Consider the following 13903-nt stretch of genomic DNA (forward strand, 5'->3'; position numbering starts at 1 on the left):
ATTGTTATAAGGTGGAGATATGGTTCTTCTGTTGTGGTCATGCGCAATGCTCTTGGTTGGTCATCAATCGACAAGATAATTGAAAAAAACATGCTTATTTTATTTCATAATATACACCATTTAAAATGGCAAAACTCTATTCACAACAGTATTCAGTTGGTAAGAGACAGACATTCAGTAAATACTAGGAACAGATTGTCCATAGATTGTGTTATCCAGACAGAACATAGAAATAGGCTAAATAACTTTTCAATTTAGAGCAATAAAGAAATTGAATAATTTAACTGAGCAAACCAGAAACCGTTCGATATATAAATTTAAACAATACTTTAAAACCATTTCAATATAATACATAGAAAAGTTGTGCTGGACTATGGTAGATGAAGAATCAATATATATTTTTAGACTGAGTATTTATCGGGTCAATATGTTAGTGTATTATGTCTGTTTGTAACAGTGTGCTTATATGTGAAAATGTGTTCGTATTATACATTGTATTTTAATGTTTAAGGACTCTTGGAAGATTAGTCCAAATTAGGACTAAAAGAGATCCTAATAAAATCAAATCAAATCTCTGCAGCCCTACACCAATCAGGCCTTTATGGTAGAGTGGCCAGACGTAAGACACTCCTCAATAAAAGGCACAACAGCCCGCTTGGAGTTTGCCAAAAGGCACTTAAAGGACTCTCAGACCATGAAAAACAATATTCTCTGGTCTGATGAACCAAGATTTAACTATTTGGCCTAAATGCCAAGCATCACGTCTGGAGGAAACCTGGCACCATCCCTATGGTGAAGCATGGTGTTGGCAGCATCAAGCTGTGGGGATGTTTTTCAGCTGCAGGGACTGGGACACTAGTCAGGATCGAGGCAAAGATGAACGGAGCAAAGTACAGAGAGATCCTTGATGAAAACCTGCTCCAGAGAGCTCAGGACCTCAGACTGGGGCAAAACACTACAACAACCCTAAGCACACAGCCAAGACAACGCAGGAGTGGCTTCGGGGCAAGTCTCTGAATGTCCTTGAGTGGCCCAGCCAGAGCCCAGACTTGAACATCGCTGGAGAGACCTGAAAATAGCTGTGCAGCGACGCTCCCCATTCAACAGGTGTGCCAAGCTTGTAGTGTCATACCCAAGAAGGCTCGACGCTGTAATCGCTGGCAAAGGTGCTTCAACAAAATACTGAGTAAATGGTCTGAATACTTATGTAAATGTTACGTTTCAATGTATTTTTTATTCCCCCTCTGAATAGCACACATACACAATCCGTGTCTCAAATTGTCTCAAGTCTTAAAAATCCTTCTTTAATCTGTCTCCTCCCCTTTATCTACACTGATTGACGTGGATTGAACACATTTCTAAAAAACTGTTTTGTGTCATTATGGGGTATTGTGATGTCATTATGGGGTATTGTGATGTCATTATGGGGTATTGTGATGTCATTATGGGGTATTGTGATGTCATTATGGGGTATTGTGTGTAGATTGATGAGGGGGAAAAAAACAATTTCATCCATTTTAGAATAAGGCTGTAACCTAACAAAATGTGGAAAAGGTCAAGGGGTCTGAATACTTTCTGAATGCATTTTACATGCTGTGGGTACACACAGACACACACGCACGCACGCAGTACAGTGGCTCTTACCTGTTCTGTATGAGGGCGATCACCTGGGAGTACGTTTTCCCCAGGACACTCTCTCCATTCACCTTCACCAGCCGATCCCCTGCACCACACATACATACATATTTAAATGACAGTAGGACCAAACACAGCACAGATATTCAGTGATACACTCTGAATTACAAAAGAAAAAGGGAGCAACCCCTCCACCCTCATCACTGACCTTCCTCCCCCACCCAGACACAGGACACCAGCAGAGGGATATCCTGGTGGGTCAGGTCAGGGGAGGGAAGGTCAGGGAGACCCCAGACCCAGACTTCCTGCTGGGGGATGGGTGGGGGATGGCTGAGAGGGGGGTTTGGTAGGCACTGAGGATTTGTGTATGGAAATAAAGAACTATGTGCTTGCAGTAAATGCTGTGAAGTCGGGAAGGACAAGGTGTCAACCTAGGGGTTTGTCGTGTGTTGACATCCCGGATCATAAGCCTGAGGCAAAATGCTTGGATCTGTTTGTGTGTTTGGCAGGTCGAACGGATGAGTCATTCGTTATGTGTTAGCGTGTGGATGTGTTTTGGTGGTGCAAGTATGTGTGTGTGTTTGAGACTATGCGTATATATTTATATAGGAGTAATGGTTTAGCTTGGCTGGGCTGCAGGGAGAGGAATGCTGCCCAGCTTAGCTTGCAAGACACAACAGGAAAACGTCTCTAATTAGCTCCAACTTACACTGCTGGGTATTTGTCAGTCTGTGTCATTCTGTTCTCATCAGTATCATTACTAATTTCCTAAGACAATAATGCAACGTTAACGTGTGTGTGTTTTTGCTGAACATGGTCTGGTTAGTATCCTTGTTGAATCATTGGAAGCACCCTCTCATCATCTATGTGTGATCACGTCTGATGCTCTTAAGGTTATTTGCAAATCAGACTGTTCCTGCACACACTCAATCTCCCGTCCCTCTCGTTCTCTCTCAAACAGACATTTTCCTTACCTGTACACAAGCCASCCTGGTGAGCGGGACCTCGCTCTCTCACATTCTTGACAAATATGGTGTCCATTGGCTCCAATCTACTTCTCCCTACATGGAACATGCAGTATGTTACTGTCACTTCATTCTTCAATTGATTAAATAGGACCTGATAATAACTATTAAATAGATCACTGCCCACTGGGCAGAGACGTCAATTCGTCGTCTATTCAATGTTGGTTCAAGGAGGACAACTCTGTGCACAGGTCCAAGTGGCTAGAGGGGCGGTGACATCATCGAGAGACCAGAGTCTAGTGGTGATGGTGTAGACTGAGGGAGGTTACTTACCCTTCCCATTCCCGTTCTCCTCGTCCTGTGAAGACAATGAAAAACCACATCAACACCGATATCCAGGCCCATACAGACAATGTTACCCAGGGAACAAAGCGCCATGGCAACCTAAACACCTGTTCACAGAACGTCCACCTCTTTCCAGGAAACCAGAATGACACGGATATTAGGAAGGGTGGAGTTGGGTGAGGAAACAGCCATGACGCCTTAAACTAGTGTACAACAGAAGTGTATCTGTGTGCACCACAGACACTGTGCACGAACAAGAGCCCAGGGGACACTCTGAGCGTTTGGCAGCTTCCATTCACACAAACAACCGCGCGTGCACCCCAGAGGAGGCTGGTGGGAGGAGCTATAGGAGGATGGGCTCATTGTAACGGCTGGAATGGGATAAATGCAACAGAGTCTAACATGTCCTCCTATAGCTCCTCCCAACAGCCTCCTCTGGTGTGCACGCGCGGTTGTTTGTGTGAATGGAAGCTGCCAAACCCTCAGAGTGTCCCCTGAGCTCTCGCTCATGCAGTGTCTGTTTCTCTTCGCAAAAAAAATGGCAGTTCAACCATGTAGGTCTTTTTTTACAAGCCGATTAGCATGTGAGGAGTGACTTCACTGGTGCCCCAGCCAGGTCTCTCAGACAAACAGACCTGTTCTGGTTTATGAGCTCCTAACGTTCAGCACACACACAGCAGAGACACTCAGACGGGTTTGACTGTCTGCCGGTGGTGATGTCATACACAGAGCCAAACACGTGTAGTTGTCTGCGTCAGACAGACGAGGGCAGCACCGAGCACACAGTCTGTCTATCATAGGTGCTGTTTGATAGGGTGATAGACTGATGTAGGCGCGCACACGCACGCACGCACACACACACTGAGCTGAGTGGACAGTTTGGGGTGAGTGAGGGGCAGGGTGGACTGACCGGCTCCTGCCTGGCTTTAGGCAGAGCTGAGTGGGCTCATTCCTGCCTCCACAGACAATAGTGTGGGTTTATGGCCAGAGAAAGGAGGGCTGCCGCCCCAGAATAGAGCCAGGAGCCAGGGACGCTCCCCAGCTGAGCTGAGCTGACCACCCCTGTCTGGACACACACGGGCCTGGGGTGGGGCTGAGGACCGAGAGATGGAGGTGTACTATCCTCATCTCTACATCTCTCTCAGATTCTCTCTCTCCCTGTGGATATAGATGTAGGGTCAGGGACAGCTGCCGTGCATGCACTGATCAGTCCGTTAGGACAATCATCAGGCATGTGTCCATGATGAAGGGAGTCACATCATACAGGTCTTTGATGGGGCCCTAATGAGGGGCAGTCACCCCTGAGGCCCCTTCAGATGGGTTGGGACAGAGGGCTGCGTTCTCTGTGCCACTCGCTGCCCCTCACAGCAGCATGTGACCCTGGGGACAGGACAGGGCAGGCAGCAGTGGGCCCATTGTCCGTGGTGGTCCTGGTAGAGGGCATGGTACTGCCGGTCCAGGCTGGGGGTAATGTGAGAGTGGTACCAGGCAGGCCAGGACAACAGAGCCTATTGACACTGAGTCTCTCTCAAATGGCACCCTATTCCCTTTATAGTGCACTACTTTTAACCAGGGCCCATTGGGCTGTGGTCTAAAGTAGTACACTACATATGGAATAGGGTGCCATTTTTTGGACGCACCCACTGTGTCCTGTCCTTACTGCAGCTGCTGGGCTGGGGGCTGAAGGGGGGAGGGGGTTCATCATAATAGGGCCCTTGTTTCGGCTGGCTGTAAGCCCCCGTCCCCCTCCCCCGTCCCTCTATTTCACATCTGTAGCTCTGTCTTCCCCCACACCTCAGAGAACAAAACCAAAACAACCACCGGGCTGATGCTTTTTCTGAGGAGATTGTTATCTGTGATGCCGAATGGCTGTATAGTTCAGACAGAACATATATTTCAGTAAAACACTGTTGTTGTCCCTGTACTGCTTCTTATAGCAGTGCCCTCCTTTTGGAAAAAAGGAAAAAGTGAGCCAAAAGGTACACTGGCAGTGGTAGCTCTGTCTGTCCACAGACGGTACAACAGACTGCTAATGGAACTCTCTCTCTCTCCTTAAATCGGTCATACAGGAAGGAGTATGGAGGTTGTGTATCACCGGAGTTGCATCCCCTTCTGTCCTTCGCTTGTTTATCCATCTCTACTCTAATGACAGGGCTCTTCTTATGGTATCCATCGGTCTATGTCCCTAATCTGATTAACTCATATGAGTCTACCCCGACACTTTAATTGGCTACGCTTGTTCAGTCCCTGCATTTAATTGGCTATGCTTGTTCAGTCCCTGCATTTAATTGGCTACGCTTGTTCAGTCCCTGCATTTAATTGGCTACGCTTGTTCAGTCCCTGCATTTAATTGGCTATGCTTGGCTTCCCCCCCCCCATTGTGTCCTGATTCTCTTGACCTTACTGCTCCTGTGTTCGGATCGACCTACGACCTTCCTGCCCTGTGATCTGATTGGTCCCGTCTTACTGCCCCAGCGATCTGATTGACTCAGCCTTACTGCCCATGTGATATGATTGGCTCAGTCTTAAAGGGATAATCCACCCTAGAAATGAAACGTGACGTGATACTTCATCAAGATACGGTTCTCATCACTGGAGAGGAGAACCTTTCATAACGCTTTTAAAACGGTTACCTGAACACTATGTAGAACACATCCATCTGTCTATATCGTCACAACAAAGTCTGTATTTTGTTGAAATGTCCTCAAAGTTCACCATCTGTTTAATATGTTCTCTTCCTTCAACTACCATGGCACAAACCTGTTTTCTCCTCTAGTCTCCCTGCCAGTTGCCATAGCAGCCAGACTCGCACAGCTTTCAGCTAGAAACGCGATCTCTACCAGGTCGAACATGATGATATTCTAACTCCTAAGTAAAGCAACACCTCACGGCACAACGCCTCTCCCCTATTTGACCGAGATAGTTTGTGTGTATTTATTTATATGTAGGCTACGTGTGCCCCATTTTTAAATTGATGTAGTTCTGTCCTTGAGCTGTTCCTGTCTATTAATGTTCTGTATTATGTCTTGTTTCATGTTTTGTGTGGACCCCAGGAAGAGTAGCTGCTGCTTTCTCAACAGATAATGGGAATCCTAATAAAACGGCAAAATTGATAGTGCAGTTTGTTTCTGGGATTTTACAACTAGCTACTGTTACTACTTCACATGCTGATATTGACTTTGGTATTACGGTGTGTGGCAATTTTTTCTAGCTAGCTGCCCAGCTAGCCAGCCAGCATTTCTGGAGAGAGCACTGCATTATGGGTTTTGTAGTCGACTTGATCTCTGCAGATTTCGACAAGTATGATTTTTTTTGCTTCCTGATTTATTATACATTTTTCTTCACAACATATGTTGCTCATAGATATTAGCGTTATTTAACCGTGTAAATCATAGGAATTTGTAGATCTGAGTGGATTATTCTTTTTTAAAGCCCCCCGTTGTTGTGTCCAGTGGTGGTACCTTGAGGCTGGTGTGCAGGGCAGACTCTGGCGGGTAGACGATGAAGTGGCGCAGGGTGAAGCCGAAGCCCTGTGTGTTCTTCTGGAGTAGTAGCGTCCGGGGGCCTTGCCAGCCAACGCCGACCCCCTCTCCTCCAGCACCCATCGCAGGCCGAGGGTTGTCGCCGGCCGAGGAGAGCCCATCTCTCCACCCCTTTGCCTGTTGAACAGAGAGAGAATAAAAACACGTGAGACTCAGGTCATATCCCCAAAACAATCACTTATGTCACCCCTCCAACGGTCAACACTCCATTAGTAATTAACCAGTTCCTCCTTCCACCAAGTATTCCCAGGAAAAAGTTTCAGAACTTTATGGAACTGGCACAAATCCATGCTATACTTGGAGCCATAGCAACAAGAGACAAAGCCCAGAGTGACATCACCATTTAATGGGCTGCTGGTTACTTCATTAGTGACTTCCCCTGCAGGCAGGAATAGGAATTGTCTGTTCTGTCCTGGGAGACAATGAGTGTGTGTGTGTGTGGTGTGTGTGTGGTGTGTGTGTGTGTGTGTGTGTGTGTGTGTGTGTGTGTGTGTGTGTGTGTGTGTGTGTGTGTGTGTGTGTGTGTGTGTGTTGTGTCCATATGTTTTAATGCTAGTAGGGGAGAGGTGAGCACAGCTGGCCCATAGGGCCAGGCAGTCCCCACATGGCACCCACACCACAACAATGTCCCATAAACCACTAGGGGCCCTGGGGGGTTCCGACCGCTGTCAGGAAGAGCCCAAGTCTAGACGGTGTGGAGCAGGGAGGGGAGGGGGGGGGGGGGTACGTCCTGAGCACACTCAGGAATGCTCAGACGGAACTCTAGACAATTAAGGAATGCCTGTAACCAATCAGGATTGACCTTGGTCAGGTCATAGTGCACCAGAGTGCTGTGAAAGGGTCAGGGTGATTCAGAGTAGATTTCCACTCATTTTCCCCAAGAAGGCAAATACCAAACATGACAGATACACGTGAGAACTAACACCCTGATGCTGCTGCCACAACCCACATTTCAAACACAACCACTTGACCAAAGAGGGATGGGAGGGAGACACATCCTCCTAAATGTAGATGAGCCTGTTTGTCAAAATACCTATTGACTCTATGAAGTACAGTTACATAATTGTACCTGACTCTCCACTCTGAGGTTGTGTGTGTGTGTGTGTGTGTGTGTGTGTGTGTGTGTGTGTGTGTGTGTGTGTGTGTGTGTGTGTGTCCATATATTTTAATGCTAGTAGGTGAGTGGTGAGCACGGCTGGCACACAGCTGGTCCTACACTTTATACTCGTACCAGTATACGGGTTGAAAATGGCAGATTTGGACACTGATAGGCGGCTAAATTGGAACGCAGCGGCTGTACCGTAACAAGCTACACATGACATCAGAGCTCAGGGTCTCCACTTCACATCGCTTCAAGGGTTTTGACTGACAGACGTTCTGAGCTACGTGCGCCACGTGATGAAGTCTCTCCCGCTAATTGGGCAACTTTTGCAAATGTTGTTGTCGTCTGAATGAGGGAAGTGCTGTAAATGAAGAGGTCCCGATGTATTTTCGAAAGATGAGAGGTTGAAAGTTATAATAAATACCGTTTTGGCGTCAAGCAAGACAAAGCAAGCAAGACAAAACACCTGTGAGTCCAAATGTGCACTTCACATTTCCATTTAGGGATTTATAAATGGACCCTTTTTGGATTGCGTGAACAATGGTAATTGTGTGATCGTGGGGATGCAGGGTTGTGTCCTTGCTCTAGTTCCTCAACGGCACAGCTAGGAGAGCTTAAAAAAAGCACCGTATTGTTGACTGTTCTTGTAATATTATATTGTACCTACCCCACATTCTCTAAGAATATTCTTATCATGTTACTGAATGTATTCAGAGTATTATCAGATTTCGTTATCAACAAATGCTGCAAAAAGTACAGTAAATGTAAAATGCACATAAAATCAATAGTGTAATGTTTGGATTCAGTCTTGTTTCAGATGAACCGTTCTCACCTTTAGTCTAATAATGTCCCCATAATCTCCAAACTGTTCCCTTTTAATTGCTACCATGGTTATGCATATGCTTTTCATATTTTTTCTGTAAAAGCATTTCAATGTATCCCACGTGTGTAAGGGGTTAACCCCCAACCCAAACCCTATACAGTGACTTGCGAAAGTATTCACCCCCTTGGCATTTTTCTTATTTTGTTGCCTTACAACCTGGAATTAAAATAGATTTTGTGGAGGTTTGTATCATTTGATTTACACAACATACCTAACACTTTGAAGATGTAAAATATATTTTTTTGTGAAGCAAACAAGAAATAAGACAAAAAAACAGAAAACTTGAGCGTGCATAACTATTCACCGCCCAAAAGTCAATACTTTGTAGAGCCACCTTTTGCAGCAATTACAGCTGCAAGTCTCTTGGGGTATGTCTCTATAAGCTTGGCACATCKAGCCACTGGGATTTTTGCCCATTCTTCAAGGCAAAACTGCTCCAGCTCCTTTAAGTTGGATGGGTTACGCTGGTGTACAGCAATCTTTAAGTCATACCACAGATTCTCAGTTGGATTGAGATCTGGGCTTTGACTAGGCCATTCCAAGATATTTAATGTTTCCCCTTAAACCACTCGAGTGTTGCTTTAGCAGTATGCTTAGGGTCATTGTCCTGCTGGAAGGTGAACCTCCGTCCCAGTCTCAAATTTCTTGAAGACTGAAACAGGTTACCCTCAAGAATTTCCCTGTATTTAGCGCCATCCATCATTCCTTCAATTCTGACCAGTTTCCCAGTCCCTGCCGCTGAAAAACATACCCACAGCATGATGCTGCCACCACCATGCTTCCCTGTGGGGATGGTGTTCTCGGGGTGATGAGAGGTGTTTGGTTTGCACCAGACATAGCATTTTCCTTGATGGCCAAAAAGCTACATTTTTGTCTCATCTGACCAGAGAACCTTCTTCCATATGTTTGGGGAGTCTCCCACATGCCTTTTGGCGAACACCAAACGTGTTTTCTTATTGTCTTTCTTAAGGCAATGGCTTTTTTTTCTTGCCACTCTTCCATAAATCCCAGCTCTGTGGAGTATATGGCTTAAAATGGTCCTATGGACAGATACTCCCATCTCCGCTGTGGAGCTTTGCAGCTCCTTCAGGGTTATCTTTGGTCTCTTTGTAGCCTCTCTAATTAATGCCCTCCTTGCCTGGTCCGTGAGTTTGGTGGACGGCCCTCTCTTGGCAGGTTTGTTGTGGTGCCATATTCTTTCAATTTTTTAATAATGGATTTAAATGGTGCTCCGTGGGATGTTCAAAGTTTCAGATATTTTTTTATAACCCAACCCTGATCTGTACTTCTCCACAACTTTGTCCCTGACCTGTTTGGAGAGCTCCTTGGTCTTCATGGTGCCACTTGCTTGGTGGTGCCCCTTGCTTAGTGGTGTTGCAGACTCGGGGGCCTTTCAGAACAGGTATATATATACTGAGATCATGTGACAGATCATGTGACACTTAGATTGCACACAGGTGGACTTTATTTAACTAACTATGTGACTTCTGAAGGTAATTGGTTGCACCAGATATTATTTAGGGGCTTCATAGCAAAGGGGGTGAATACATATGCACGCACCACTTTTCCGTATTTTTTTTTATTTTTATTGTTTTTAACAAGTAATTTTTTTCATTTCACTTCACCAATTTGGACTATTTTGTGTATGTCTATTACATGAAATCCAAATAAAAATCAATTTAAATTACAGGTTGCAATGCAACAAAATAGGAAAAATGCCAAGGGGGGTGAATACTTTTGCAAGGCACTGTATTTCACTTCCTGTGCCCCCACCTCCCTCCACACACTCTGACCTCGCAGGGCCAATCACCCGGCCCGCTCAACAACAGGAAGTGGCAGGCTGGGGACAGGAAATATGGTACCGTAGAGGAGGGATAACCAGGCGTACAGATCACCTAGATATACAAAACCACAGGGGGTCGGCGCTCTCTCAATATCCCTTGCGTCTACAATAGAGTACCTCTCTCCTCTGTTCTTCCTTGCATTCTACCGCTCTCCCTTCTCCTCCCTTCCACCATCACCACATATACATTCTTGCCATATGATCCAGCTGGAGTGACCTTTACATCACATCCTCTCTTTGTCCTCCTCTCCTCTTTCCCACTTGACGCACAGCTCTCCATATAGCCTCTGATGTAACCTTGTTCTCACCATTTCACAATGCCCAAGACATTCTCCCATAAACAGACGAGAGGCATGAGAATAACAAGGGAGAACGTTTAAAATGAGAGATGCATGAAACTCAGGGGGAGGAGAATAAAGAGAGAGTGAAAATGAAAGAGTAGGCTTAAGATCTGAAGAGAGAACGAAAGAGACTAGCCAGAGGGAATTCCACAGAGGGAGCGGTTGGATCGAGGCATGTTGAAACACACACTGACGGGGACCGGCAAGGAGGGGGGTGAGGAGAGCGAGGGAAGAAGAGAATGATCGAGAGAGGGAAGGAGCGAGTGGAGAGGAATGGAGCGAGAGCAGGCTGGGCCAAGTGCGAGACAGGTTCCAGCACGCTGGTTTAAACCGCACAGCCCCTCCCAGCACTCGGAATACCAAACCCTGTGATTACTCCAAACACACAGAGACTGGAGCTCTGAGCCAGAGATGATTCCCACTGCCTGTCAGCCTGCCTGCCTGTCCCTGAGTGTGTGGGACATCTGTGACTGCCTGGCTATTCTCCACTAACCCCCCCACCCCCCACTAGTTTCCATCTAACTACAGTAGGTTACACTCCAGACTCTAGGTTACACTCCAGACTCTAGGTTACACTCCAGACTCTAGGTTACACTCCAGACTCTAGGTTACATTCCAGACTCTAGGTTCCTCCAGCACCTCTAGCTTAACACTCCAGACTCGATAGTTACACTCCAGACTCTAGGTTACACTCCAGACTCTAGGTTACACTCCAGACTCTAGGTTACACTCCAGACTCTAGGTTACACTCCAGACATGAGATCTAACATCATTGTTAAACTTACATCTGTCTCTCAGCTTATGTAAAACCAGACTGTATTTAGGCTACACCTGATAGTCTAGTCTGAACTCTCCTTTCCATGGCCACTCTCTCACCAACCTTCTAGATGAGGAAACCTTTCTCTAGTCTAGCCAATCCAAAAGGGGAACATTTGGCATTTCAGACGACTGGCATTTCACTCTGCAGTTCTCTGAAATCTGCCGAGATATCTCAAACCAAAGTGTATTGGCCGTGTACACAGATTTGCAGATGCTATCGCAGGTGCAGCGAAGTGCTTGTGTTTCTAGCGCCAACAGTGCAGTGACACCTAGCAATAATACAAAAATACACACATCATTCAGAAAAATAAAGAAATCAAAATATCAGAATGAGCAATGTCAGAGACAAGAATATAAATATATATATACATATGTATGTAAATGTACTGCATGTGCATATAGTGGTGTGTAAAGACAGTATACGAACACAAAATGTGTGTACAGCAGTAGTTATATAGTAGTTATATCTAGGACAAGCTCACATGAATAGGCTAATCATGATATGCAAATTACGCAAATGTGGAGCCCAGCCACATGCCATTAATTAGGCTAATTATCACATCTACATGCACCATAATGAAAACTCCTATTAAAATGCCACATAGGAAACCATACACAATATTTCCCATCATTCCTATTAGTCTATATAACCGCATCCACATTGTTTTCTATTGTGGTGGGCAGCAGACAGGTGTCCATCTCTCCACTACATCAGATCAAACTTTATTAGTCACATGCGCCGAATACAACAGGTGTAGACCTTACAGTGAAATGCTTACTTACAACCCCCTAAACAACAATGCAGTTTAAAAAAAATACGGATAAGAATAAGAAATAAAAGTAACAAGTCATTAAAGAGCAGCAGTGAAAGAACAATAGCGAGACTATATACAGGGGGGTACCGGTACAGAGTCAATGTGCGGGGGCACCGATTAGTTGAGGTAATATGTACATGTAGGCAGAGTTATTAAAGTGACTATGCATAGATGATGACAACAGAGAGTAGCGGTGTAAAAGAGGGGGAGGGGGAGGGGGGGTGTAAATGGTCTGGGTAGCCATGTGATTAGATGTTCAGGAGTCTTATGGCTTGGGGGTAGAAGCTGTTTAGAAGCCTCTTGGACGTAGACTTGGCACTCCGGTACCGCTTGCCGTGCGGTAGCAGAGAGAATAGTCTATCATCAAATTGATTTATATAGCCCTTCTTACATCAGCTGATATAAAAAGTGCTGTACAGAAACCCAGCCTAAAACCCCAAACAGCAAGCAATGCAGGTGTAGAAGCACGGTGGCTAGGAAAAACTCCCTAGAAAGGCCAAAACCTAGGAAGAAACCTAGAGAGGAACCAGGCTATGAGGGGTGGCCAGTCCTCTTCTGGCTGTGCTGGGTGGAGATTATAACAGAACATGGCCAAGATGTTTGAATGTTCATAAATGACCAGCATGGTCAAATAATAATAATCACAGTAGTTGTCGAGGGTGCAGCAAGTCAGCACCTCAGGAGTAAATATCAGTTGGCGTTTCATAGCCGATCATTAAGAGTATCTCTACCGCTCCTGCAGTCTCTAGAGAGTTGAAAACAGCAGGTCTGGGACAGGTAGCGCGTCCGGTGAACAGGTCAGGGTGCCATAGCCGCAGGCAGAACATGGGTGGCTGGAGCCTTTGAAAATTTTTAGGGCCTTCCTCTGACACCGCCTGGTATAGAGGTCCTGGATGGCAGGAAGCTTGGCCCCAGTGATGTACTGGGCCGTTCACATTACCCTCTGTAGTGCCTTGTGGTCGGAGGCCGAGCAGTTGCCATACCAGGCAGTGATGCAACCAGTCAGGATGCTCTCAATGGTGCAGCTGTAGAACCTTTTGAGGATCTGAGAACCCATGCCAAATCTTTTCAGTCTCCTGAGGGGGAATAGGTTTTGTCGTGCCCTCTTCACGACTGTCTTGGTGTGCTTGGACCATGTTAGTTTGTTGGTGATGTGGACACCAAAGAACTTGAAGCTCTCAACCTGCTCCACTACAGCCCCATTGATGAGAAATGGGGGTGTGCTCGGTCCTCTTTTTCCTGCAGTCCACAATCATCTCCTTTGTCTTGATCACGTTGAGGGAGAGGTTGTTGTCCTGGCACCACACTGCCAGGTCTCTGACCTCCTCCCTATAGGCTGTCTCGTCCTTGTCGGTGATCAGGCCTACCACTGTTGTGTCATTGGCAAACTCAATGATGATTTTGGAGTTGTGCCTGGCCTTGCAGTCATGAGTGAACCGGGAGTACAGGAGGGGACTGGGCACGCACCCCTGAGGGGCCCCCGTGTTGAGGATCAACGTGGCGGATATGTTGTTACCTACCCTTACCACCTGGGGGGCGGCCCATCAGGAAGTCCAGGATCCAGTTGCAGAGGGAGGTGTTTAGTCCCAGGGTCCTTAGCTTAGTGATGAGCT

At 46.2% G+C, this 13903-nt stretch overlaps 1 protein-coding gene across 1 annotated transcript in view; it reads right to left on the minus strand.

Annotated features, from left to right (window-relative positions):
* The window catches only part of arhgap23a (Rho GTPase activating protein 23a), a 53676-nt gene that overhangs the window by 29556 nt on the left and 10217 nt on the right, over positions 1-13903 (minus strand). The window contains 4 exon segments of the mRNA XM_070449605.1: positions 1645-1723; positions 2610-2696; positions 2934-2958; positions 6407-6604. Of these exon segments, the coding sequence (XP_070305706.1) occupies positions 1645-1723; positions 2610-2696; positions 2934-2958; positions 6407-6604 (389 nt within the window).

Source organism: Salvelinus sp. IW2-2015, linkage group LG20 (assembly GCF_002910315.2).
Source record: "Salvelinus sp. IW2-2015 linkage group LG20, ASM291031v2, whole genome shotgun sequence".
Taxonomy (NCBI): Eukaryota; Metazoa; Chordata; class Actinopteri; order Salmoniformes; family Salmonidae; genus Salvelinus; species Salvelinus sp. IW2-2015.